Below are 23,966 nucleotides of genomic sequence, written 5' to 3' on the forward strand. Positions count from 1 at the left end.
CAGCTTAAGTCCCAAATCGTCGTTAGCAGTCTTCTCCGCAGGCTGGACAGTCCACTGTTCAGGAGCGGGCACTGCTTTCAGTCGAGAGTGATGAATCCAGTTCTTGTGTCCTTCGACCTTTGCCGCTGTATGGGTGACAAGCAGGACGGTGCGGGGTCCCTTCCACTTCTCTTGGAGAGGCTCATCCTTCCAGGTCCGCACGAGAACAGAATCACCAGGCTGCAGGGAATGGACCCGAGTATCCAGCAGAAGAGGCTGTGAATCTTTGGTGTACCTGTGAAGAAAAGAAAGAACAGCAGACAGAGGGCACATGTACTGAGACAAGAAACCATACCCCACTTCCCATTCCCCTGCCAGAACTGGGGTACCATTCATAGGCCATGCTCTTCCAAACATAATCTCGAAGGGACTAAGCCCTATCCTGCCCTTAGGGAGAGCACGAATGCGAAGTAACACAAGGGGCAAGGCATCAGGCCACTTAAGAGAGGCCTCCTGACAGACCTTTGAGAGGTGTCGCTTGAGTGTCTGATTTGTGCGTTCCACTACTCCACTGGCTTGTGGTCGCCAGGGTGTGTGGAGTTTCCAGGGGATTTGCAGAGCACTTGATATCTTTTGAACAATTTGAGATGTGAAGTGTGTTCCATTATCAGATTCCATCCACTGAGGAAGGCCGAAGCGAGGAATGATCTCCTTGACAAACTTAAGAGCCACTGTCTTGGCAGTGTTGTTGCAACATGGGAAGGCTTCAGGCCATCCGCTGAATCGATCCACTAAGACGAGGAGGTACCTGTACCCTTGAGTCCTGGGAAACTCAGTAAAGTCTTTGCCACACCAATCCTGGGCCTGGGGTAGGTTCCAGGGTGGCTGGTGGCACTGCTACTCCTGGTCGAGGGTTATTCTTTTGGCAGATTAAACATTCAGCTTGTACCTGTGATGCTAAGGGTTTAAGTCTAGAGGTTAGAACATATTTATTCATGAGCTGGGTAAGAGCCTCTCTGCCTGCGTGTGTGGTTTGATGCAGTTCCTGCAACACCGGTTGAATCAGGCCCTTGGGCAGGAGGATTTTTCCCTCTGTGGAATAAAGCCATCCCTCCTTTTCCTGGAGACTGAGACTGTCAGCCAGGTTTCTGTCCTCTTGGGAGTACTGAGGGGCTGCAAGCTCCCCTACTGCTCTGGCATTGCCCTTGGTTACATCTTGATCTTCCCTTTGATGGGCTTTGCAATGTACCACTGCTACTGCTGAGGGGAGTTGTACTGCTTCTAACAGCCGGAGAATTTGAGACCCATGCTTGACCGGAGAGCCTTGGGCTGTTAGCATTCCCCTTTGTTTCCACAAACCAGCATAAGCATGCAATACCCCAAAAGCATACTTTGAATCAGTAAAGATATTAACCCGTTTGTCTTTTGCCAGCTCAAGTGCATGAGTCAGGGCCACTAGTTCAGCAAGCTGGGCAGACGTTCCTGCCGGTAAACTCTCAGCTTCCACGGTATCATGAAGAGACACAATAGCATAACCAGCCCTCCTTTGCCCATCCACAACAGTACTACTTCCATCTGTATACCATTCCAAGTCAGCATTTGGGAGTGGCTGATCTTTTAGATCTGGGCGGCTAGAATACTGAACATCTATGATTTCTAAACAGTCATGTTCCTGCTTTTCTGTCTCTGGTAGCAGGGTAGCTGGATTAAGGGAGGGACAGATCTGCAGGGTGACTTCAGGATTCTCTAACAGCTTCCCCAAGCACCAGAGCAGTAGCTGCGACCGCCCTCAAACAGGCTGGCCATCCCTTTGAAACTTGATCCAGTTGCTTAGAGAAGTATGCCACGGGACGCTTCCAGGCACCTAATAACTGAAATGCTCTGTCCGCTTCTGGGGACCAGTGAAAGGGGTCATGATCCACTCCCTTAACACATTCATACAGAGGTTTAGCCCACAGTCCAAACTCTGGAATCCATATTCTGCAAAAGCCTGCCATGCCCAGGAATGCCCTAAGCCGTTTACGGTTGCTGGGGATGGGAACTTGGCAGATAGCCTCCTTCCTTTCGTTTGAGAGCTGTCTCTCTCCCCGCCTGATGTGAAATCCCAGATATTGAACCTCTGAAAGAGCAATTTGGGCTTTGCTTTGAGACACCCTGTATCCTCGCAGTCCAATAAAGTTTAGGAGACTCACAGTAGCTCTGAGACAAGGGATTAGACCCACAGCAGCAATTAACAAGTCATCTACATATTGCAGCAGGAGGGCTCTGTCTGAATTATCCCACTCCTCCAAGTCTCTGGCCAAAGCCTGAGGAATTTTTAAATCCCTGAGCCAATACTGTTCAGCAAAGCTGCTTCTTAACCCTTCTGTTGTCCTCATTATGCCTTGCAGTATTTTGCAGATCTCACAGTTGCTTGGGCACATTCAGGCCCCCCTTTCTCTTGGTTGTCAGCAAAGACTTAGCTGCGACAGTGTCCTTGGACTGAGGCCAGCTGTATTTTCCTCTCAGTTAACTCATTCTGTGCTTTTTCCTCTTCTCCCTTTCTCAGCTTCTTCTAACTTCCAAAGGAACCTTCCACTCTTCACTCATACACCTTTTCTCCAACCATTAACACATACACATTGCCATCACACACCTTTCCAGTAACATAACTTCTGTACAGAACTTTGAAGCAACAAACCAGGACGAGCACACTCACTTCTGAGGATTCCACTCTGTACAACCTCTGGAGTCCAATAGCTTTCCCTTTTAAACCTTAAATGCCTTCTCTGTCTTCCTTCTCCTTAGCCTTAGCTGTAACCTGATTCCGCTCAACTTCAGACAACAGGGTTCTCATAAGTATATTACAGTCATCCCAGTCAGACTTATGGCTAGCCAGACATCCTTCAAAGATAGAAATGAACTTGCTTGGATTCGTTGAGAATTCTCCTGCCTCTGCCTTGAAAAGCAGCCAGACGTACAGGGTTAAAAGCCACTGACACAAGATCCTGTGTTCCTGGACGGGCTACCACACTCTCAGTAATCAACGGATACAATCCCACTGGGGGGGGGGTACTCTCTGAAGCCTGTGGGGGTGGAGGAGCCGAAGGGGACACCGATTCTGGCATTACAACAGTGGGAGGGTTCTGGGGTTTAGCAGCCAATACTACCGAGCCTCTCGGAGTCAAATGGCACTTGAGCAAAATATCAGTCCTATTTCTTAACACCATAAACGTATACGCATAGAGATGTTCATTCCATTCACCTGTTCTCTGACAAAACAAAAGCAATTGAAGGATCATATTGCAATTAAGTGATCCTTCCGGTGGCCACCTTTCTTGGCACTCCAGCTGGTACTGAGGCCAATCAACTGTACAGAACCTTTTCAACTTACTTTTAATCAACTGATCAGATCCAAACACTTTCCAGTTCACCAGAATGCATGCTAAGGGTGTACACTGTACCCTGCCGGCTGTACTCTGTCCCTGCCCCATACTGAGGGAGACTCTGGGCGTCCCCAGGTCAAAACAGGCAGACACTGGGCGTCCCCAGGTCAAGACAGATAAAGTCCCCACTGGACTGTTCCTACCTTATCCAAGGGTCCGGTTCTGCACCGTCGCCCTATCCACGGGACCGGTTCCCCACCGTCGCCCGCAGCTGCTTCTCCACTGTCTGTGTGCGTTGCACCGTTGTGCCCTCCGGGGTCGAGCAAACCACGTCTCTGCCGAGGCCCCCGATGAAGTCACCGGTGAGCTCTGGGCGTCGGTCGTCGCCGTAATTCGTCGGCCACCAGGAGGGATCCGGGCAAGGCTAAATTTCAGCCTCGAGCCCACCCAGGGACGCCAAAACTGTTGACCGCCTAAGGGCTCGAGGCAGACTACAATGGTCCGTGGCCCGGTGTGCTTAGCACCAATGAAGACACCGAGGGGAGAAAGCAAGCCAAGTTTATTTCAGAGCTCTGAAATGACACTAGGAGACCAGCATGTCTCAAATCCAGTGCAACAAATACAAACAACTTTTACCTTTTATACCCCAAACAGTTTCTGAGTAAGCCTTTGTCTGGCTGTTACTCCCTCTTACCCCTCCCACCCCTCCCTTCTCTAGCAGTTACAATTAGAAAAGTTCCCATTCGTCTGCTTATCTTTTGGCCTTGCAAGGCCTGTTTACAGCAGCTGCCTGCTAGAAACGCTGACCCTTACATTTCTGCTTCAGCCTGTAAGCAGTGAGCACAGAAGTAGGTGAGAGTTCACAAGATGGAGTTTGGGGGTTCAGGTAGGCCCAGAGCAAAAGAGTTTCATCGACACTTTGGCCTTCCACTCTCCCGAGTTACCTGGTAGCTATGCCTAGTGGACCCCAACAGGCCTATTGCTGGGGATGTTGTAGACACAGGTTTGAATTGCTGCTCTGGATCAGGGCCAGGGCCCAGGGCCTGGGCTAGTGGCTATTCTGGGGTGAGTAGCTCTCCTGCTGAGGCTGTTCACTTTGCATAAAATGCTTGAATAGTCACTGGGTAAAGGGAGCAATAATGACTCTGCAGCCCATTGCTTAGGGCACCCACCTGGGACGCGGGAGCACCCACTTCCAGACCTTATTCCAAAGTTGCAATTTGAACCTGGGTCTCTGATATCACAGAGCAGTAGTCCTAAACACTTGGCTAAAGGTTACAAGGGGGACGCCGCCTCCTCTGCCAGTCTGTGACTCTAGCTCTTCAAAAATGCTCAAAAATTAAACATTTTGGGTCAAAATGGAGTTTTTTGATTTGCCAAAAATTTTTTAAAAAATTGATTCGTTCTACTGAACCTTCCCCGCCCTGTCAAACTGAAAAGTCAGTTTTTCGCCCAGCTCCACCTATGACACCTGACAGGAGGCACTTAAACGCAAATCTCTATGCTGCCTATTGACAGCTTCCTGGAACCCAGCAGCAGTGCAGAATGTAATTCCTAGAAGTTAACCCTGATGTTGGCTGGTTTCTCCAAACCTCCACTTGCACCCCTTCCTCCAGCATCCTCTGCTACTTGGTGGCTACCACTCCATCACACAGAATACTAGAGCTGGGAGCACTTTCTGTCTACTGTACCTTCTTACATTGTTGCCAGACTTCAGAATCCCCAAAGACAATCACTCCCCCAAACCAGGGATGTCTTTAATAGTTCTTGCTCCATATCTAATCAGCCTATTATATAAATTCTTCAAAAAGAAAGTGTATTGACACACACTAGCCCAATCTTCCTGAGAGCTAGATTCCATGCTAAAGGGCTGAGATTCTACAGTGCAGCAGTGTCACTCTTCTTAATTTGTGTTGGCATTTGAACTTCAGAAATATTCTGATTTACAGCTTTGAACGGAGCTGGTATTCTCAATGCTTTGCACTCTGTAATTGCAGGCTTTGGATGTCCTGGGGATTCTCCTTCTGTACCTTGTTTACAGACAATAACAAACACTATTTATCTCTAGCCTCTGTTTACCAGAAGCTGGGAATGGACAACAGGGGATGGATCACTTGATGAATTACCTGTTCTGTTCATTTCCTCTGAAGCACCTGGCATTGGCCACTGTTGGAAGACAGGATACTGGGCTAGCTGGACAATTGGTCTGAGCCAGTATGGCCATTCTTAGGTTTTTATTGTAAAACTCAATCTATGGCAGGTGCATTTGTCTACTCTTCCCTCCATGCCCCTAGGCCTCTCTTACCAGTGACACTTCTAGCAGCACAACCTACTTGTGCCCAGTCGCTCTCTCCTTTGACTGCCCTGAGCCAGGCACTATTTACACTATTTACTATTTGCCTCATTTATTGGGACTCAGAGAGTCTGATGTGTGGAAACTTCTTTCAAGTATAGCCCTGACTATGTGATCGTCAGCTTTGTTTTCTTTGACTCACAGAATCATAGAAGAATCATAGAAGATTAGGGTTGGAAGAGACCTCAGGAGGTCATCTAGTCCAACCCCCTGCTCAAAGCAGGACCAACACCAACTAAATCATCCCAGCCAGGGCTTTGTCAAGCCAGGCCTTAAAAACCTCTAAGGATGGAGATTCCACCACCTCCCTAGGTAACCCATTCCAGTGCTTCACCACCCTCCTAGTGAAACAGTGTTTCCTAATATCCAACCTAGATCTCCCCCACTGCAACTTGAGACCATTGCTTCTTGTTCTGTCATCTGCCACCACTGAGAACAGCCAAGCACCATCCTCTTTGGAACCCCCCTTCAGGTAGTTGAAGGCTGCTATCAAATTCTTCCTCACTCTTCTCTTCTGCAGACTAAATAACCCCAGTTCCATCAGCCTCTCCTCGTAAGTCATGTGCCCCAGCCCCCTAATCATTTTCGTTGCCCTCCACTGGACTCTCCCCAATTTGTCCACATCCCTTCTGTAGCGGGGGGACCAAAACTGGACGCAATACTCCAGGTGTGGCCTCACTGGTGCCGAATAGAGGGGAATAATCACTTCCATCGATCTGCTGGCAATGCTCCTAATACAGCCCAATATGCCATTGGCCTTCTTGGCAACAAGGGCACACTGTTGACTCATATCCAGCTTCTCATCCACTGTAATCCCCAGGCCCTTTGCTGCAGAACTGCTGCTTAGCCAGTCGGTCCCCAGCCTGTAGCGGTGCATGGGATTCTTCCTTCCTAAATGCAGGACTCTGTCCTTGTCCTTGTTGAACCTCATTCAGATTTCTTTTGGCCCAATCCTCCAATTTGTCTAGGTCACTCTGGACCCTATCTCTACCCTCCAGCTTATCTACCTCTCTCTGCAGCTTAGTGTCATCTGCAAACTTGTTGAGGGTGCAATTCATCCTATCAGCCAGATCATTAATAAAGATGTTGAACAAAACCGGCCCTAGGACCAATCCCTAGGGCACTCCGCTTGAGTGCCAACTAGACATCAACTCATTGATCACTACCTGTTGAGCCTGACAATCTAGCCAGCTTTCTATCCATCTTATAGTGCATTCATACTTCTTTAACTTGCTTGCAACAATACTGTGGGAGACCATGTCAAAAGCTTTGCTAAAGTCAAGATACATCACATCCTCCATTTTCCCCATATCCACAAAGCCAGTTATCTCATCTTAGAAGGCAATCAGGTTGGTCAGGCATGACTTGCCCTTGGTGAATCCATGTTGACTGTTCCTGATCACCTTCCTCTCCTCCGAGTGCTTCAAAATGGATTCCTTGAGGACCTGCTCCATGATTTTGCCGGGCATTGAAGTGAGGCTGACCGGTCTGTAGTTCCCCAGGTTCTCTTTCTTCCCTTTTTAAAATATGGGCACTATATTTGCCTTTTTCCAATCGTCCGGGAGCTCCCCCAATCACCATGAATTTTCAAAGATAATGGCCAATGGCTCTGCAATCACATCAGCCAACTCCCGCAGCACCCTTGAATGCATTAGATCTGGACTCATGGACTTGTGCATGTCCAGCTTTTCTACATAGTCCTTAACCTGTTCTTTCACCACTGGGCTGCTCACCTCCTCTTCATACTGTGTTGCCCAGTGCAACAGTCTGGGAGCTGACCTTGTCTGTGAAGACTGAGGCAAAAAAAGCATTGAGTACTTCAGCTTTTTCCGCATCATCTGTCACTAGGTTGCCTCCCGCATTCAGTAAGGGTCCCACACTTTCCCTGACCTCCTTCTTGTTGCTAACATACCTGAAGAAACCCTTCTTGTTACCCTTCACATCCCTTGCTAGCTGCAACTCCAATCGTGCCTTGGCCTTCCTGATTATGTCCCTGCATGCTCTAGCAATATTTTGATATTCCTCCCTAGTCATCTGTTCAAATTTCCACTTCTTGTAAGCTTCCTTTTTGAGTTTAAGCTCACCGAAGATTTCACTGTTAAGCCAAGCTGGTCGCCTGCCATATTTGCTATTCTTTCTGCACACAGAAAACTCCCTGAACAACTGCCAAGTTGACTTTGCAGCCTGCCAAGCAATACTTGCATTTCTTTCCTTCTTTTAATCCCGCACTCCATTTGCATTTGATGCCACCAAATTACTGAGAATTAACAAAGCCTCTCAGGCCAGCCCCGTTGGTATATATTTACTCCATTAAAATGTACAATTCTACCCAAAACATTTTGCAAAGGGAAGATGGTTAGAGTCTGGCACACAATTCTAGGTTTGATTTACATTGGCCAAGTGCCTCATAGTTTTTACTGGACTGCACTGCAGGTTCCTCCTTTTGTCTGGTATTCATTCTTCTGGAGCCAAGGGCAATTCTTTGGAATCAGAAATGTGTGTAGCTAAGGGTGTTCTTATTTTGCTTTTGGTTGGAAGTGGGTAGAGTAATTCCTGGCAAAAAAATCCCTCCAGGACTATTTTACCTGGAAGCAGGACAGAACAAAAGACTTCAACAGAGTACAGAGCAATCCTAGATGAGACACAGACAATGGGACCTAGTTCTGAAGGTTTAATGAGAGAAAAGAGAGGAAATTGGAAAACTTGGGGAAATGTATTCACTGTCCTACCAGGAACCCTGCATTCTAATGGCTGTGGGAAGGGGGAGAAAAGGACACCCCCATATCCCATTCCTCACACGTACAAGACAATAGTTATTCAACCCAGCCTAAAAATGAACACCCTGTAATTAGCACAGTATCAGACAATGCATTCCATTCTGGGAGAGTGCTCAATTAAGTCAGCATCTAATTAGGCTCCAGTCTCCTAGAGTAATAACACCTAGTTCTTATACAGTGTTTTCCATCAGAAGATCTCCAGGTGCTCTGCAAAGGAGCTCAGTATCCTTATTCCCATTTTACAGATTCAGCAACTGGAGCACAGGGAGAGGAAGGGACTATTAGAGCGCTTTCCCTTCACCCTCTTCCCAGGTTCTTGTCACGCAGTCAGAAAGCAGAAGACCAGAAGTCTGAAGTGCAGGCAATGTGAAGTTTATCGGGGTTAGTTCGAAGCAAACATATCCATTCCCAGCTCTGATGCCACAGAGCGTTTACCCCATGTCCCCCTTCCCAGCTCTGATGCCACAGAGCCATGCCTGTGTCCCCGTTCCCCATTACCATTTCCCACCTCCTCCTCCTTAGCAGGCCCAAATATACCTATAATGCACACCCCCGGTCCCACCCCTTACAACTTATGGCCATGTTCCGTTTTGGAGGATTGTGAGTCTAGGGTCTTCGTCCCACCTCTTTTGTATCCCATGGGAGGGGTGAGGAGTGAGGTTGTGCTCTGGCCAAGGCTAGGCATTTCTTTGGCCTTTTAGTGTTTCTTATGCTTCCCACCCCCATCCCCCTTGCCCCTCCTAACTGGTTGCATGACCTTGGCTTGAGAAAGGAGCCAGCCAGCCTTTCAGTGTATGCTCATATATTATACTCCCACCATGCCCCATAACACTTTAGCTCCATCTCTTATCTTTTCTCATTGTACTAAAAGCCCCATCTGGTTGTGGGAAATGCAACACACAGTGTCTTTGTTCATTGTTCTTCGCACATATTAGTATAAGATATAAGAGTATCAAAAAGTCAAACCCAAGCTTGTATCTCAGGCTGACAAATAAGCCTATATACTAACAGGAACTTGCCCAAGATTCCCCTGCAGCCTAGCCCAGGTCTCCTGGTCCAGTCCTATGCTCTGTCCACTAGACCAGCTCAGACATATTTCATTTTGTCCTTTCAATTTAACGTATCGCAGCCAGTGCGCCAGGGACAGCTGTTGTGGGTCTGCTTGAGCATTTCTAGTCTAGTCCCACTGTGCTTTGGCTTGGTGCTTTCTCTCACTCCCACCTTCTGGGATGATGTTTTTTAGCCCGTCAACAAGACTGAGGAGGCTGGGTCCCAATGCCAAAAGTGAATGAGACACTGGGAACCTGGGTCCCAATGCCAAAAGTGACTGGGAGCCTGGGTCTGCCCTGAGTCCCCATGGACATCAGTGACTAAGGTGCTAAGTCACTTGGGTGAGCCGGGCACAGTCCTTCATCTGGCAGGGTTCCAAGAGAACAGGGCTGGATCACTGTGACCTGGCTGGGATGGGTGGGCCCATGAGGGACTGAAAGGAGCAGCTTGCAATCTGAAGAGATTTGAGAGACTCTATTTCTGGGGCCAAGAGGCTACTTCACCCCATCTCAAGGTGTCACTTAGTCTAGTCTAGTCTAGGCAGGTTCTTATACTGCACTCATCTCTGAAGCATCCATGCAGCGTCCAGTTGGGAAATAAGGACTGGGACTGACATCTGTCATGTGGTGTTTGTTCTCTCATTCTCTCCATGGGGCAAAATCATGTGCAGTGGCGTGTCTTGTTTTGGTAAGATTTTATATATAGATATTTACATACACTGCTCTGTGTTTCCAGTAGAGAAGGTAGGTCTGACCCAGGCTCCTGGTCCTTGCAGCAGGATTTGGTAGGTTTCGGATGGATCTGAGTTTGTGGGGGAGCTCATTCCACTGTCTGGGGCCAGCCGCCGAGTAAGTTCTGTCTCCTGCACAGCTGAGCTTTACCCTGGTGATAGAGAGTCCACTGGGCCAGACGAGCGGAGCTGTCACCCACAGTCTCATCCCTGGGCCCAGGCCATGGAGCACCTTGAAGATAAGGGCTGAGCTTCCACCCAGCCTGTCCCACTGGCTGGCACTTGGGAGTCCTAGCTATGGATCTTCCCACTCCCTGCTCCATTGCACGCAGAGAGGGCGAATCAGGAGTGCAGCCCCTCTTCTCCACTTGTGCCGGGATCTGCAGACTCTAGATGGCTGTACAGGCGCTGTCCTTCCCCCCCCCCCCCTGTCCCCCACATGCCACTGCATAGAGTCCTTGGGACTAGGGACAATGGATGGGACTCACAAAGGTACTTAGATGCTGTGACACTCAGGCCCCTTGGCAAAGGGGCCCCTGTTCTTTGCAAACAACTTTCATCTCAGACCTAACAAACTCACTACACCAATCATGTATTGCAGGGTATTTATCCATAAGGGGTAACATGGAAGGTATCTACAGAAAGCTCGTAACTTGTCAAGGCTCATAATCATTGTGAGATGTGGGTAAGGTAACATTTAAGGAATAATGTAACTATATTGACAGTTTGCTTGGCCTCGGAGTAAAAGTTAGTCCCCAGGGGGGTAATGTGTCTTAGTGATGGCTGTCACCTCTCCCTGGTTAGCCGGTGATGTAATGCCAGGCTCAGTTGTCTAGTCTTGCTCCATCCCAAGACTTTCAATGGCAAACCCTCAGAGACAACTGCAAACAATCAAAACCACTTGGCAGTAAAAAGGGAACATTACAACAGACGGTGATCACCCTGCCTGGGAACAGAGACAAAAGACTTTTTCAGTGTAACACTGAAGGGGAGAGGCACCCTGAATCCATTCATTGAGGAGACATCTTGCTGAATGGGGGTGTTTCATGAAAGTTTGGATCCTGGTTCCTGTGACACTAGCCAATTCTGCAACAGACTGAACTCGGGGTGTGGGGGGGCTACTTTTCCAGCTAGGAAAGGGAACTATTGATAAGTGTGGCCCTAGCAGGGTCAGCTCCAGCTTTTTTGCCGCCCCAAGCGTCGAAGAAAAAAAAACCCGATTGAGCTGCCGCCGAAGTGCCACCGAAGAGGAAGAGAGGGAGTGAAGGACCCGCTGCCAAATTGCCGCCGAAGACCCGGACGTGCTGCCCCAATAACGGACGGAGTGCCGTCCCTTTCTATCGGCTGCCCCAGGCACCTGCTTCCTTCGCTGGTGCCTGGAGCCGGCCCTGAGCCCTAGTTTGCATTTTATGATTTTGTTTTGTATTGTAACCACTGGTTTCAACTGCTCTCTTGTTTCTAATGGAATCTGTATTCTCTCTTAAATAAACCTTCTCTTGTTTCACTACAAGTGCTGCATGGTTTACAGGAGCAATGATTTAAGGTGAAACTGGTAAAGTGGGATATGTTGCTCCTTTGGGGGCAGAGGATCTGGGTTTTCTGGGAGTAGCCAGCATCAGGGGCTGGATATCACAGGGGAATGCTTCAAGGGGACTGGGGTGCACCTGTGAGGCAGACAGGGCTGGCCTAACCCATAGGAGAGTGCTTGAATGGCTGACGGGCTGGTGGGGTTAGGGAGCTGACCCCAGCCACCACAGCAAGGCTCCCTCTGGCTAGAGGTGACTCACAGTCCTGGGTACCCTAAGAATATCACAGGCACCTAAACCCCAGACATAGGCACCTAGTCCGGGGTTTAGGTGCCTAAATCTCAGTTTGAGGCTTCAATGAGATCCACAAAACTCCCACTGGCTCATGTAGACACCTAAACTCATTTGGCACCTACGTTTTCAGGGAAAAGTCCCCTCCACACCTAAGTTTGTGCCTTGGGGCATGTGCCCTGCTGCCTCCCTCTAGGCGCCTGGGTACTTAGCTCCTGCCTAAGCCACAGTGTGATCTGTGAATTGGGAAAAGACAGGTGCCATCTGACTTGCATGCAGGGCCTGATCCAGTACGCTTGCTCAGAGGCCACCTAATGGAGCAGGTCCCATCAAAGTCTGGCTGCTAGAGAAGGAGGTGGTGGTGTCTACCGTATGGCTTCTAGCCTACTGGTTAGGACACTCAGCTGGCCTGTGGGAGCCCCAGGTTCAATTCCCCCATTTGCTTGCGGGGGAGAAAGGATTTGCACAGGGGTCTCCCACCTCTCCTGGTTTCCTAACCACTGGGCTAAGGGATATTCTGAGGGAAGATCCCTCCGTTTCAGCTGGATCAATAGCAAATCACTGGAGCAGGGGGACTGGGCCCTGGATTTCCCACCTCCCAGGTCAGTCCCTACCCAGGCTTCACAGTCACGCTCTCTCTGGCCCAATGACTCTTCAAGCTGTGACTCGATGTGGGGGGAGGAACAGGAAAGGGATGCAATGAGGTTCTGCACACATGAAAGGAAGTGCTGCAAGACACAGCCAAGTAGAGGGCTGGTTTAAGTCGTCTCGGTCCAGGGATTGAGCGAGAGGAGAGTGAAGGCTGGCAGGTCGGCACTGGAGATGGTAGGTCTAGCACCTTCTTCTACCTGGGGATGTGGCTGGATTCACCTGCGCAGTGTTTAGGAAGGAGTGAGGCAGGCAGAGGAGCTGCTGCTCACAAGGGAGAGCTACAAGCTGGCTCCTTAGCGACAGCCCTTACCCTCCACCCCAGACACCTCTGAGTGTGGGTACAGGGGACAGTGCCAGGAACAGAGACCCCAAATGGCCCCCAGAGCAGGACCCTGCATGGGCAACAGGGACGATGCCCTGACAGTGCCCCACAGACTGCTGCAGAAGGAAACTCCAGGTGGTGAGGAGGGCTGAGTTTTCTCCTATGCTCAACTCTCCAATATTAATTGAAATGAGACCACCCAGCTCCAACCAGCAGAGCCCCACTACCCAGCCCTGAGTTGTCAAGGGAGTCCCCATCCCCCCTCTGCCCAGCTCTGAGCTGTCAGGGGAGTCCTGTCCTCCCCCCCTCCCCCTGTTGCCCAGCCCTGAGTGAGCAGGGGATCCCCCTCCCCACTGCCCAGCCCTGAGCTGCCAAGGAGAGCCCCCCATGCACCCCCACCCAGCCCTGAGCTGCCCAGGGAGAGCCCTCCCCACTGCCCAGACCCGAATGGCCAGGGAGAACCCCCCCACTCCCTTCTGCCCAGCCCTGAGCTGACAAAAAGAGCCCCCCGCCCATTTCCCAGCTCTGAGCTGCCAGGGAGAGCCCCCCCCCATCCCTGAGTTGCCAAGGGAGTCCCCCCACTGCCAGCCCTGAGCTGAGGAGAGCCCCCTCATGCACCCTCACCCAGCCCTGAGCTGCCCAGGGAGAGCCCCAGCCCTGAATAGCCAGGGAGTGCCCCCCCCCCCCCCCCCCCCCCCCAGCGCCCCGGGGCCGCCCCCCCCCCCCCCCCCCCCAGCCCTGAGCTGACAAGGAGAGCCCCACACACTTGCGCCCAGCCCTGATCTGCCAGGGGAGCCCCCCCACCCAGCACTGAATGGCCAGGAAGAGAAACACACACACACACACCGCCCAGCCCTGAGCTGATAAGGAGAGCCCCCACCCACACTGCTGTGCAATTGGGATTTCACTCAGTCACCTGAGCTGGGAGGCTCTCTTTCCCCCAGCAAACCCATGAATATCCCCTGCACATCAGCTGGAGATCCCGACCTGGGAAGCAGAGCTAAAGGTTAAAAACCGCATGGGGGGCCCTCTTCCCCTGCTTTCCCCTTCCCTTCCTTTCTGCCTTACCTCCAGAGCTCCTACATTAATGACTTTGCTGAATGCTAGCCAATGGCTCCCTGTGCCCCCCAATTCCAGCCAGGTGGCTGGTATAGCCGAGCTTTGTGGGCGTCAGTGGAAAGAGCTGGCGCACAGGCGGTGGAATAGCAGCAACCACAGCATGAGGATTGGTTGGGAAAGTGGAGATGGGCTACCAGAGATGGCCTCATTCAAAGCCTCCCTGCCATCCAAAAGATAGCATGGAGCCTCTCAGGCCTGGGAGGCTGCTTGAGGAGCCAGCCAGCCACCCCCGGGAAGCTGAGACCTGGATGAGAGGAGCAGCCAGCACTACAAGCTTTGCCACACCACCATCCTAACTTAACTGGTTCAGACCACACCGCTCCTTTCCCCCAGATCTCTGGTCAAGGCTGGGCTCAGCCCCTGTTGGTAAGATGCCAGAGGGTACATCTGCACAGTGTTTTAAACCCATGGCAGTGCGTCTCACAGCCCAGGCCCACAGACTCAGGTTCACAGAGCTCACACTATGGCCCTACACACAGCTATGTAGACATTCGGGCTGGTGCTGGATCCTGCCCTCTGAAGCCCAGGGAGAGGAGGGGCCTGCTGGTGCAGCTTGCAGCATTTCAGGTTTAGACCCATGGATGGTTCCCATTTCTTCTAATTCTAATATAACTCTATTACACCTGAATATTGCTCTGATTGACTGAGATGCTCAGCTGTTTATCTAATTTATGGACAAAAACTGCCTCTGTCCTCTGAGCTGAACTCATGACACTGACCAACAACATCTCACACTCATAGTCACGTTCTCCAGGATGTTCATTAACAACCTGTTGTGGAGATGATGTTGCTAAATCAAATCACTTGCCTAAAATTCCAACTGTTCCTTCTTCCCCTGTGGAGGCTGGCAACTCTTGCTCTTTGAGGCCTGGTCTACACTAACCCCCCAAGTCGAAGTAAGGTACGCAACTTCAGCTACGTGAATAACGTAGCTGAAGTCGACATACCTTACTTCGAACTTACCGCGGTTCAGACGCGGTCCACACGCGGCAGGCAGGCTCCCCCGTCGACTCCGCGGTACTCCTCTCGTTGAGCTGGAGTACCGCAGTCGACGGCGAGCACTTCCTGGTTCGATTTATCGCGTCCAGACCAGACGCGATAAATCGAACCCGGAACTTCAATTGCCAGCCGTCGAACTACCCGGTAAGTATAGACCAGCCCTGAGATTCTGCATTTTAGCTGCATTGTAAATATGAACTAATCAGAGATAGTGTCTGTGTCAGCCAGGTGTGTCCAACAGTGTCTGTTTCAGCTCAGTGTGTCAAATATGTCTGGACCTGACTGCTGTGAAGTACTGAGGGGTTTATGGACATGTTTTTCTGACCCCCAGGGCAGCACTGTAGGACTCCGCTCCAGTCCAAGGGCTTGGGGATGTGGCTGGAATGTCGCCCGACTCCTGTGCTTTGCTACCATTTGCTGGGGTAAGCCTTCCTGCAGGTCTTTGATGGCCTGCCCCTGACATTGCCAGGGGAGAATTCACAGACACATCCCTGGGAAAGCCCTGGGAGAGAAGTGGTATTGTTGTGGCACCAACAGTCACTCCTGGTCTGTCCAGGGACATTTTACTGGCAGGCACATTGAAACAGTTTCATTTGGGGCAGAATTCCCACCCTGGGGTGATTATTTAGGGACCTAAATCCTATTCCTCCTAATCCCTTCTTTTTGCCCCTCCTGTATCCCAGAAACCAATAGAGTCCCTAGAAATTACCTGAGAAACACAGCCTCCTGAGGTTATGGGAGCAAGGCGCTTCCACCCTAGTTACAATGGAGAGGCCTTCACACGGGCCTGCTTGGCTTCCTAAAGCAGCTCACAGTTCCCCAGCCAGGACAGGAGCCGATGAACTCCTCTGCACAGGCATGGTCCAGGCCAGCTCTCTCCTCTGACTGCATTGAGAATGTCTGGACCCCATTTCCAGCATTGGCACCAGCAGCAGTGCAAGTGTTGGTGCAGACAGAGTGCAGGGGGTTGACACCTGTTGTGGATTAGAGGGTCTGGGCCATACCCCGGTATTTAAACCAGGCCCTGGGAGTAACCCCTTTAGTGTGCCAGACTTCGAAGGGCAGGCCACATGACTCTATTACTGCAGGCCTGGGCCTTCAGACTCCAGCACCCCTATTTCTCACTGTGGCTCTCTGCAGCAAATCCAGCTGAGATCAGACACCTGAGAGAGCCTGTCCCCTTTGAGGGAGCAATGCACCCAGCAGATTATGTGGCAGCCTTTTTAAAACTAGGTAGCTTTGATTAGTTACCTGGAATCCAGCATCAGTAAGTCTTTAGTCAGCATGAGACAGCCAAACTTCAGAGTCCCTATCAGTAGGAGCAATGGTTTTGCCATGCCCTGATTCTCCGGGGTTCTTCTTTACTCTCTCTGACCCTGTCTGTGTGAGTCCATCTGCTCATCACAGCAACCTTAACAGACAGCTACTTGCCACCTCATCCCTTTGTCTCCACCTACGGCCTTTTCACTCTGATTCCCTGAAGAGGTTTGGAGGAAGTTAAGCATTAATGGCCCAGTATTTGGTTCTTCCCTTATCAATGCAGGGTCTCCAATTCCAGCCAGTTCTTGCTAAGCTCTCTGGTTCCAAGGAGAAAAACCCTTTCCGCCCAGTGGGTAACACTACAAAGTGGAGACAGACCCCAAGGTTTATAACAATTGTACAAAAAGTCCCCACATTCCTCATAGCACCTCTCAGAAATCCTGCTTGACACTGTGACTGTGTACAATTGTCTCCTTCCAAGTAGCCCCTCCAGTCATGCCATCTCCGTCTGGCACCCAGATCCCAGTTCAGGTAGGAGCTCCCTGGTGCACAAGATGATTGCTCCATACCTGGCCAGCCTGTGCTTGGAAAGCCCGGCTATCACATCTCCTCCAACAACAGGTTGCTACTCGCCTCTCCTGTGTGGATCCTCTCCTACCTGTTGCAGAGAGAGGAGAGCCCTCCCACACTCAGCTCTGCTCTCAGATACACAGACGCAATCCCCATTGACTGAGTCGCACCTGTGAATTGGAGGCTAGACCTCAGCCCACAGCTCTCCTAGTGGCATTTCCCATGAGGAATTAGCTGTGAAACGTGGCACGTGCTGTTGAAACATGGATGTGCTATGTACATATCTGGGGCCAGTGGCATTAATTTCAGTGGAGCTGTGCTGGTTTACACCAGGCGAGGAGCTGTCCCATAGTGGTATCTACACCACAAGAAACAGAGCAAGGAAAAGAATATTGTTCTTGGGCGAGTTCCTTGGCGCAGGCCTGTCTGTGCTAGGTATCGCTTTTCTCTTCTGTTTACTGGCTTGGCATCATTCGAACTGAAGAGTCTTTGATTTCTGTTCTGACCTCAGCATGAGCATAGGGCCTGGGGAACTACCTCTGCACAAAGCTGACCCTGACCCCAGGCCATTCAGCTGATTTGAAAATGTTCTGTTCCCTTTTTAAATAACTGTTCATTCTTGCACTGCCAGGCTTGAGATCAGCACCAGTGCTGTCATATCGTGAGCAGGGCTGGGGAAAGCTGTGCCCCAGGGGAATCCCGCTGCATTATTTCAAGGGACCTTAGAGGAGGATCAGAGTGTCACATTGCTGGTTGCTTATCTGAGCCCTTTGTGAGGTCCAAAATAGAGATGGGCACCAGCTGCAGAATGTGGGGTGGGGGGCAGGTGTCCTGAGCCACAGTGCTCCATGGAAATGGGAGTCTTGAGCTCTGGTTCACCCTATTATAGAGAAGAGGGAGGGGGAGAAGTTTGGATTTTGGGGGGTTGTTTGGGCTCATCTTTACTGTAAAGCATTTGAGGCGCATCCCTCATAACATGGGTGTGATGTTCACCAGGCAGAACAGGAATGACAAGCAGAGCTTGGTGGGTTGGAGAGACCTCAAATGGTGTGAAGATTTTCATCAGATAAACACCCAACATTCCAGATCCCAAACCGAATCCTCAGGACATCTTGTGTCAGCAACACTGTGCTTTAATTCTCCAGGGAGGAGTTCTCTTGTGAGATTTTGAGTCCTTCTTATTCCAACCAGGCCAGAAATACCACAAGAACAGTGCTGAGTGCCATGATGCTTTGGAACTTCCACTTTCAGGCCCATCACTAGCAGATGTGCAGAGGGCCTCAAGCACCACATGAAAAGTAATGGGAAGGTACAGCTTGCCAAGCTTCCTGAACTCCCAAAGGGCTCTGGATTTGGCTCTTGTGCAAATAAACCAATCCATCATGTCAGCACTCCCATGGATTCTTGTAAAACTTTAACCACAAGTCTGGCTCTTTTTGGCTCATCTAAATGGATGCCAAAGTGCTGGTGGTTTCTGGGAAATCTTTACGCCGCATGAGGCAATGCTAAAAGTGGAGCTGGTTAGGAAGTTTCCATTAAAATGTTTTGTTAAAGAAAAATGCAGATTCAGCAAAATCAAAATTTTCTACAGGAAAATGTTGATGTTGTTGATTTTTTTTGATTTTCCATTGGGGAAAATCTAAATCAAATCTTTTGTTTCAAGTCAATGCAACCCAAGTCAGTTTGCTATTAACCTGCATCTATCTTTGGTGACACGCTGTCTCATGGGAGTTGTAGTTTGGGTGTTTCGTGTCCCCATTTTATCCAAAAGGCCAGGCTCCTTGGCCAGACTATATCTCTCAAGATCCACTGTTGTCTTCCCTCTGATGGGACACATGTCTGTAGTTGTGTCATGGGAGATACAGACTAGCCAGGGATGTAGACCTGACTTGAAGTGAAACATTTTGACTTTTCCTAATCAACATTTTTCTGAACTCTTTCATTTTGTGAAAAAATTTTTTTTTCAACCTTTCGGGATGAAAACAAATGTTGAAATATTGGAATTTCATGCAGAAAAACATTTTTGTTGAGCTTTAGCTCTAAGGGGCAAATCCTGAAGTTGTATTAAATCTATGGTGCAAGACTTTTGATCCATGCTTTGCAAATAAAGTGTATGATATGTTCCCTGAAATGAACACTAGTGAGCTGAGGGCAGGTCCCTAGGCTGCACTGTTTGGAAGAAGATCTGACTTCAGGGCTATTTTCAGATAGATTTCTGTAACCATAGAGACACTGCGATATGGTGGTTGTTTTGTAGCTAAAAACCCTGGATCGCATCAAGCAATGGTGAGAAATAATATAAATAGACACTGTGTTTCAGTAGTTCAGCTCTGTGGCTAGTTTCAGCCTTGATTTGTAGTTCATTTTTATCTTTTCCTGATTTGTAAGCACTACCAGCTGGGCCAGCGTCTTCACAAAACTCAGTTTTACAAAGCTCTCCAAAAATGTCTTGGATATTTAGATTAGCTGCTAAAGCAGAGAAGTGCCAAACACCAGCAACTTATGAGAATGCTCAAATCTGGCTCTGGATCCAGACTTTGTTGCTGGCCTCATATGTAAAACTACAAAGGAAAAATTAAAATTAAAATTGAGTTAATCCCATATTTCTGTGCCTGTGAAAAGAGGGCCTCGAGCACTTATATGAAGAAAAAATAAGTTTTAATGAACCTCCTTAAAAACAATTCCCCGTCTGGGAAATCCTTTTGGTTCTTCCTGGTGCACTGAAGGTATCCCAGCATACATCTTTCAGTGACAACAGCATGGAATCCATTTATGGATCACAATTAGACATTTGATATTTGTGGTGTCTCATTTTGGGATATTTTCATTAAACTACAACCTACCAAAGGATTTCATAGAACGGGGTGGGAAAAAGAGTTGGTTAGTTAGCTATCTCTTAGCTTGTTAGCCTCTGCTGAGTGGAGACATTCAGACCAGAAATCAAAGCCTAAAGCTGTTTTAATTTTTGCAGTTCACCTTTTACCAGTTTTCAATCCCTGTATTTCTTATTTCACTAAACTCTGCTAGTTAGGTAGAGACTCTCAGCATGAGATTTGTGATGTCAGATCCAAGAATAACACATATAGGTCATTAGAACTGGACTGATCTCTTATAGGCAGGCTGGTAGCACTGCCTATCATTAAGGTTGCCAATGCTTCCCATTATAAGATCCTGTTTTCAGTTGCTTATAACTTTACCAGGCTTTAACCATTTGGATTGACATTTTTCCACATGGGTTGTCTGCCCCAAGCTGAACTATTTGGAAAATTTCAATCAAAACAGTTCAGCCATTTCTAAGAATAAAGCTACGGAAAAAATATGTTGTTTTGTTGATGTTCAAAAAATCTGGTGAGCTTTTCTTTGAAAAGCTCTGGTGCCCCCATACTTTGGAGCAGGAACTTGAAATTTGGTAGGGAGTAGGTGTTTGCATCAGGAAGATGCCTGTGAAAATCTGCCCAAAATTTGGCCAAGTTATAAGCCTTTGAAAAATTGCACTTTGCACTGCTCAGTAGAGACTTTGATTTTAGCAGCCACATTCCCTGAAAATTCCATCTATAATATTGGTCATGCTCCAGCTCGGGGCTGTGCAGGATGTTCCCTGTAATTGCAGCTCTGGGCTGAGCCAGGTACTGGAACTGAGAGAAGAGAGGCTGTCTCTCCTGGGCTCTCAATGCCCGCCCTCTGAGCTCAGGCAGCACGAAGCAGGAAGCTGCCTCATTTGAAGGCAGAGGGGCAAGAGCCAGACCTGCAGTGGGTGGGGATGGCAGAGGGTGTAGATTGGGAAAAGGAGTCCAGGGGGAAGACTGGGACTGGAGGTTTGCATCGGAGAGAAAAAACTGGGATTGGGAATTGGGGAGGGGAGAGTCTGGGACTGGCTGGGCAAGGAGACTGGGACTGGGATCTAGGGAGGGAAATGAGGGGAGTGGGAGCAGGTAGGCTGGGGGAGAGTGAGGTTGGATGAGGATCTTGGGGGATCTTGGGATTATTTAAGCAAGGTGACTGGGACAGAGAACTAGTAGGGTAGGAGGAAGGAGGGAAGGGGGAGGGGAGAATCTATGATTCTATGAGACAACTCTGCCAAGTTGCTGGTGTTCAGGGGGAATGGCTGGGCAAGGACACTGGGAGAAGGAGGCCAGAGATGACTGCTGAGACTGGATGACAAACCCAGGGAGGGAGAGTGGCCCTGTGAGCCAATAGGGATATAGATTGGATGAAGAGCCAGGATGGGGGGAGTGGGGGAACTGGGACTGGCTGGGCAAGGAGCCTGGGGACAAGGAGCTTGGAGGGGGGGGGGAAACTGAGAATGGCCAGGATCGGAGAGTGGGACTGGGTGTGGAGGGATGCCTGGGGTAGGGCGGGGAGTCCAGAGAGGTGAGACTAGGGCTTGCTAGACAATGAGACTGGGACTGAGATGAGGAGCTAGGGATGGGTAAAAGACAGGCCTGGGACAGGGTCAGGTTGGAGGGGCCAGGGCAGAAGGGCCATGCTTAGGAGACAGAGGCAGAAGAGTCTGTGACCACTAGAGAACACTCTCCTCTAGAGCCTGGAATGGAACCCACAATTCCTGAGTTCTCTGCTGTCAGCAAGTATCTGTGAAATCCACTGGCAAAATGTGTGTTTCATATCCCTCTAGTGCTGGCCCATAGGGACTATGACAACCTGCTACTGCTATTGGTTCCTCCATTAGCTCAGGTGGCAGAGGTCTGTGCACCTGATCTCAGGATTTTAACCCTGCTGATGATCCATATTGGTGTCACTATGATGCCACGTGATGGATCTTCTGTTTTTTACAATTTGCTTTTTAAAAAACGTAGGAAATTACACACACACACACACACACCTACTTTAAAAGAACATTTTTAACATTTCAAAGTCAAGCACTCATACCATAGGAAATGCCAGAACCCTTGCCTCGCTGAGTGCACAGGATGGACCTACGCTAGGGAATGAATCCAGGTTGTACAGTGAAAAAAGCTGTTGTCTGTAGGAACCCTACCTCATCTGTTGCAGGCGCTGGAAGGTGTGTGTGATGAATGAGGCAGAGGGTTGCAAGAAGAGAAAGGATGGTTTCAAGGATCAAGGATGTTGACTGCCGCCCCGGAGAACTGGATTCTGCCTCTGCCCCAGAGCAAGTCACTTAAACCAAACTTTTCCCAGGTGGCCACTAAATGTGTGTTCCTCACTTTCTGGGTGCTCAAATTGAGACCCTATGATTTGATTTGCAGAAGTGCTGAGCACTCACTGCTGCAACTAAAGTCAATGGGAACAGTGCTCTGAACATAGAAAATGCTTTATAATGCTAAATACTTCAGAAAATCAGGTCCTAGGGGTCTCAAATGTAGAGCCCTGCGTGGATATACAATTTATATCCATGGATGTGGATATCTGTGGATATAAAGCGGATATCCACAGATTTGCAGGACTCAAGTGACAATGAGTGAGATCAGCAGGGCCATGGCCAACAACTGGGCCAGAAACCACAGCGGCGAAAGAAGCAGCATGTCGGGCTGCCGTTCGCAGAAGCCAGCTCCCAGCCCAGGCAGCTCCTCCGGCATGGCTGTACCTCCTCCAGCCCTGCCCACTGGGGTGGGCACTAGGCTCACTGGCAGCTTTCTCTGGTCACACTAGTGTGTGCAAGCAGTATCTCCTGACCAGGAGCATGTAAGCCTGTCTCACTCGTTGTCACTAGAGCCCTGCAAGTCTGCGGATATCTGCTTTATATCCATGGATATCCGCATCTGTGGATATAATTATGTATCCGCGCAGGGCTCTACTCAAATGGGACACCCAAAATTATTTTCGACCTTAATCTCTCTAGTTCAGCTCCTCAAAGGTATTTAGGCACCTAACTTGCAATAAAATCAATGGCAGTTAGGTGCCTAAATACCTTTGAGAACCAGTGCCTCTATGCCTCTGTTCCCATCTTTGAAATGGGGATAATACCATCCTCTCATCTCCCAGAGCTGTTGTGAGTATAAACTCATTAATGTTTGTGAAGCACTCAGATACTGTAATGATGAGCGCTATAGAAAAGCCTTTGGGGAAATGAATAATTCTGTCTTCAGAGCAGGGTTTGTATAGTGTGCAGTAAATAAGCCTGGGGCGGTTACACATTGACCAGTGAGGAGAAAACAAACTATTGAATAGCTCCTCATTTAGTGAGCCCCGTCCATCCTCTGCACTGAATGAGGCAGAGGACCTATGGAAAAATAGTATGTTATCATGCCACTAAAGACTATACCATCGTGCATGCGCACAAGGGGGCTGAACTCAGTTACATGGGCAACCTTAATTGTGGCATTTCCTAACGTTTGAGTGCTTGACTTTGCAACCTAAATAATGTTCTTTTAATGCAGTACTTTTGTGTGTGATATAAGATATAGTCTGGTGTCACCCATTGATAGTCAACCCATAGCTCTGTCACTGACTGTCACACAAGTTTGCCTGTTTTTATTCTTTCCAACAGTGCTCGGGACTCAGATGGAAGTGGGAGCCTGGACCTACCATTATGGTAACAAATCTGATTACTCATGGGAGCTGGCCAGAAACTTTTGCAGGTCATTCTACACTGACCTCGTAGCAATCCAGAACCAGGGGGAAATTGTTTATCTCAACAATGTCTTACCCCGCCATAGAACATACTACTGGATTGGGATACGAAAGATAAACAATGTCTGGACCTGGGTTGGTACCAACAAGGCCCTGACGAAGGAGGCTGAGAACTGGGCTAACAGGGAACCCAACAATAAAGGGAAGAACCAAGACTGTGTGGAGATTTACATAAAGAGGGATCATGATGCTGGAAGATGGAACGATGAGAACTGCCAAAAGAAAAAGAGGGCGCTGTGTTACCAAGGTAACCACCCCACCACGGTCATTCTCTATGTATGTGTGTGTCTGTCTAACATATGTAGGGCTGGGGAGAGTTGCTGGATTGAGAGTTCTGGAGAATTAAGTCCCTAATTGTCCATAGA

At 49.2% G+C, this 23,966-nt stretch overlaps 1 protein-coding gene across 1 annotated transcript in view; it reads left to right on the forward strand.

Moving 5' to 3' along the window:
• Positions 1-12,814: 12,814 nt before the first annotated feature.
• The window catches only part of LOC113405071 (P-selectin-like), a gene marked incomplete at its 3' end in the record, with an annotated part of 34,043 nt that continues 22,891 nt past the window's right edge, over positions 12,815-23,966 (forward strand). Inside the window, exons 1-3 of the mRNA XM_029912352.1 lie at positions 12,815-12,896; positions 15,494-15,584; positions 23,459-23,848. Coding sequence (XP_029768212.1) covers positions 12,894-12,896; positions 15,494-15,584; positions 23,459-23,848 — 484 coding nt within the window. The remainder of the gene's footprint in view (positions 12,897-15,493; positions 15,585-23,458; positions 23,849-23,966) is intronic.

Source organism: Terrapene carolina, unplaced genomic scaffold, assembly GCF_002925995.2.
Source record: "Terrapene carolina triunguis isolate 2854851 unplaced genomic scaffold, T_m_triunguis-2.0 Scaffold210, whole genome shotgun sequence".
Classification (NCBI taxonomy): Eukaryota; Metazoa; Chordata; order Testudines; family Emydidae; genus Terrapene; species Terrapene triunguis.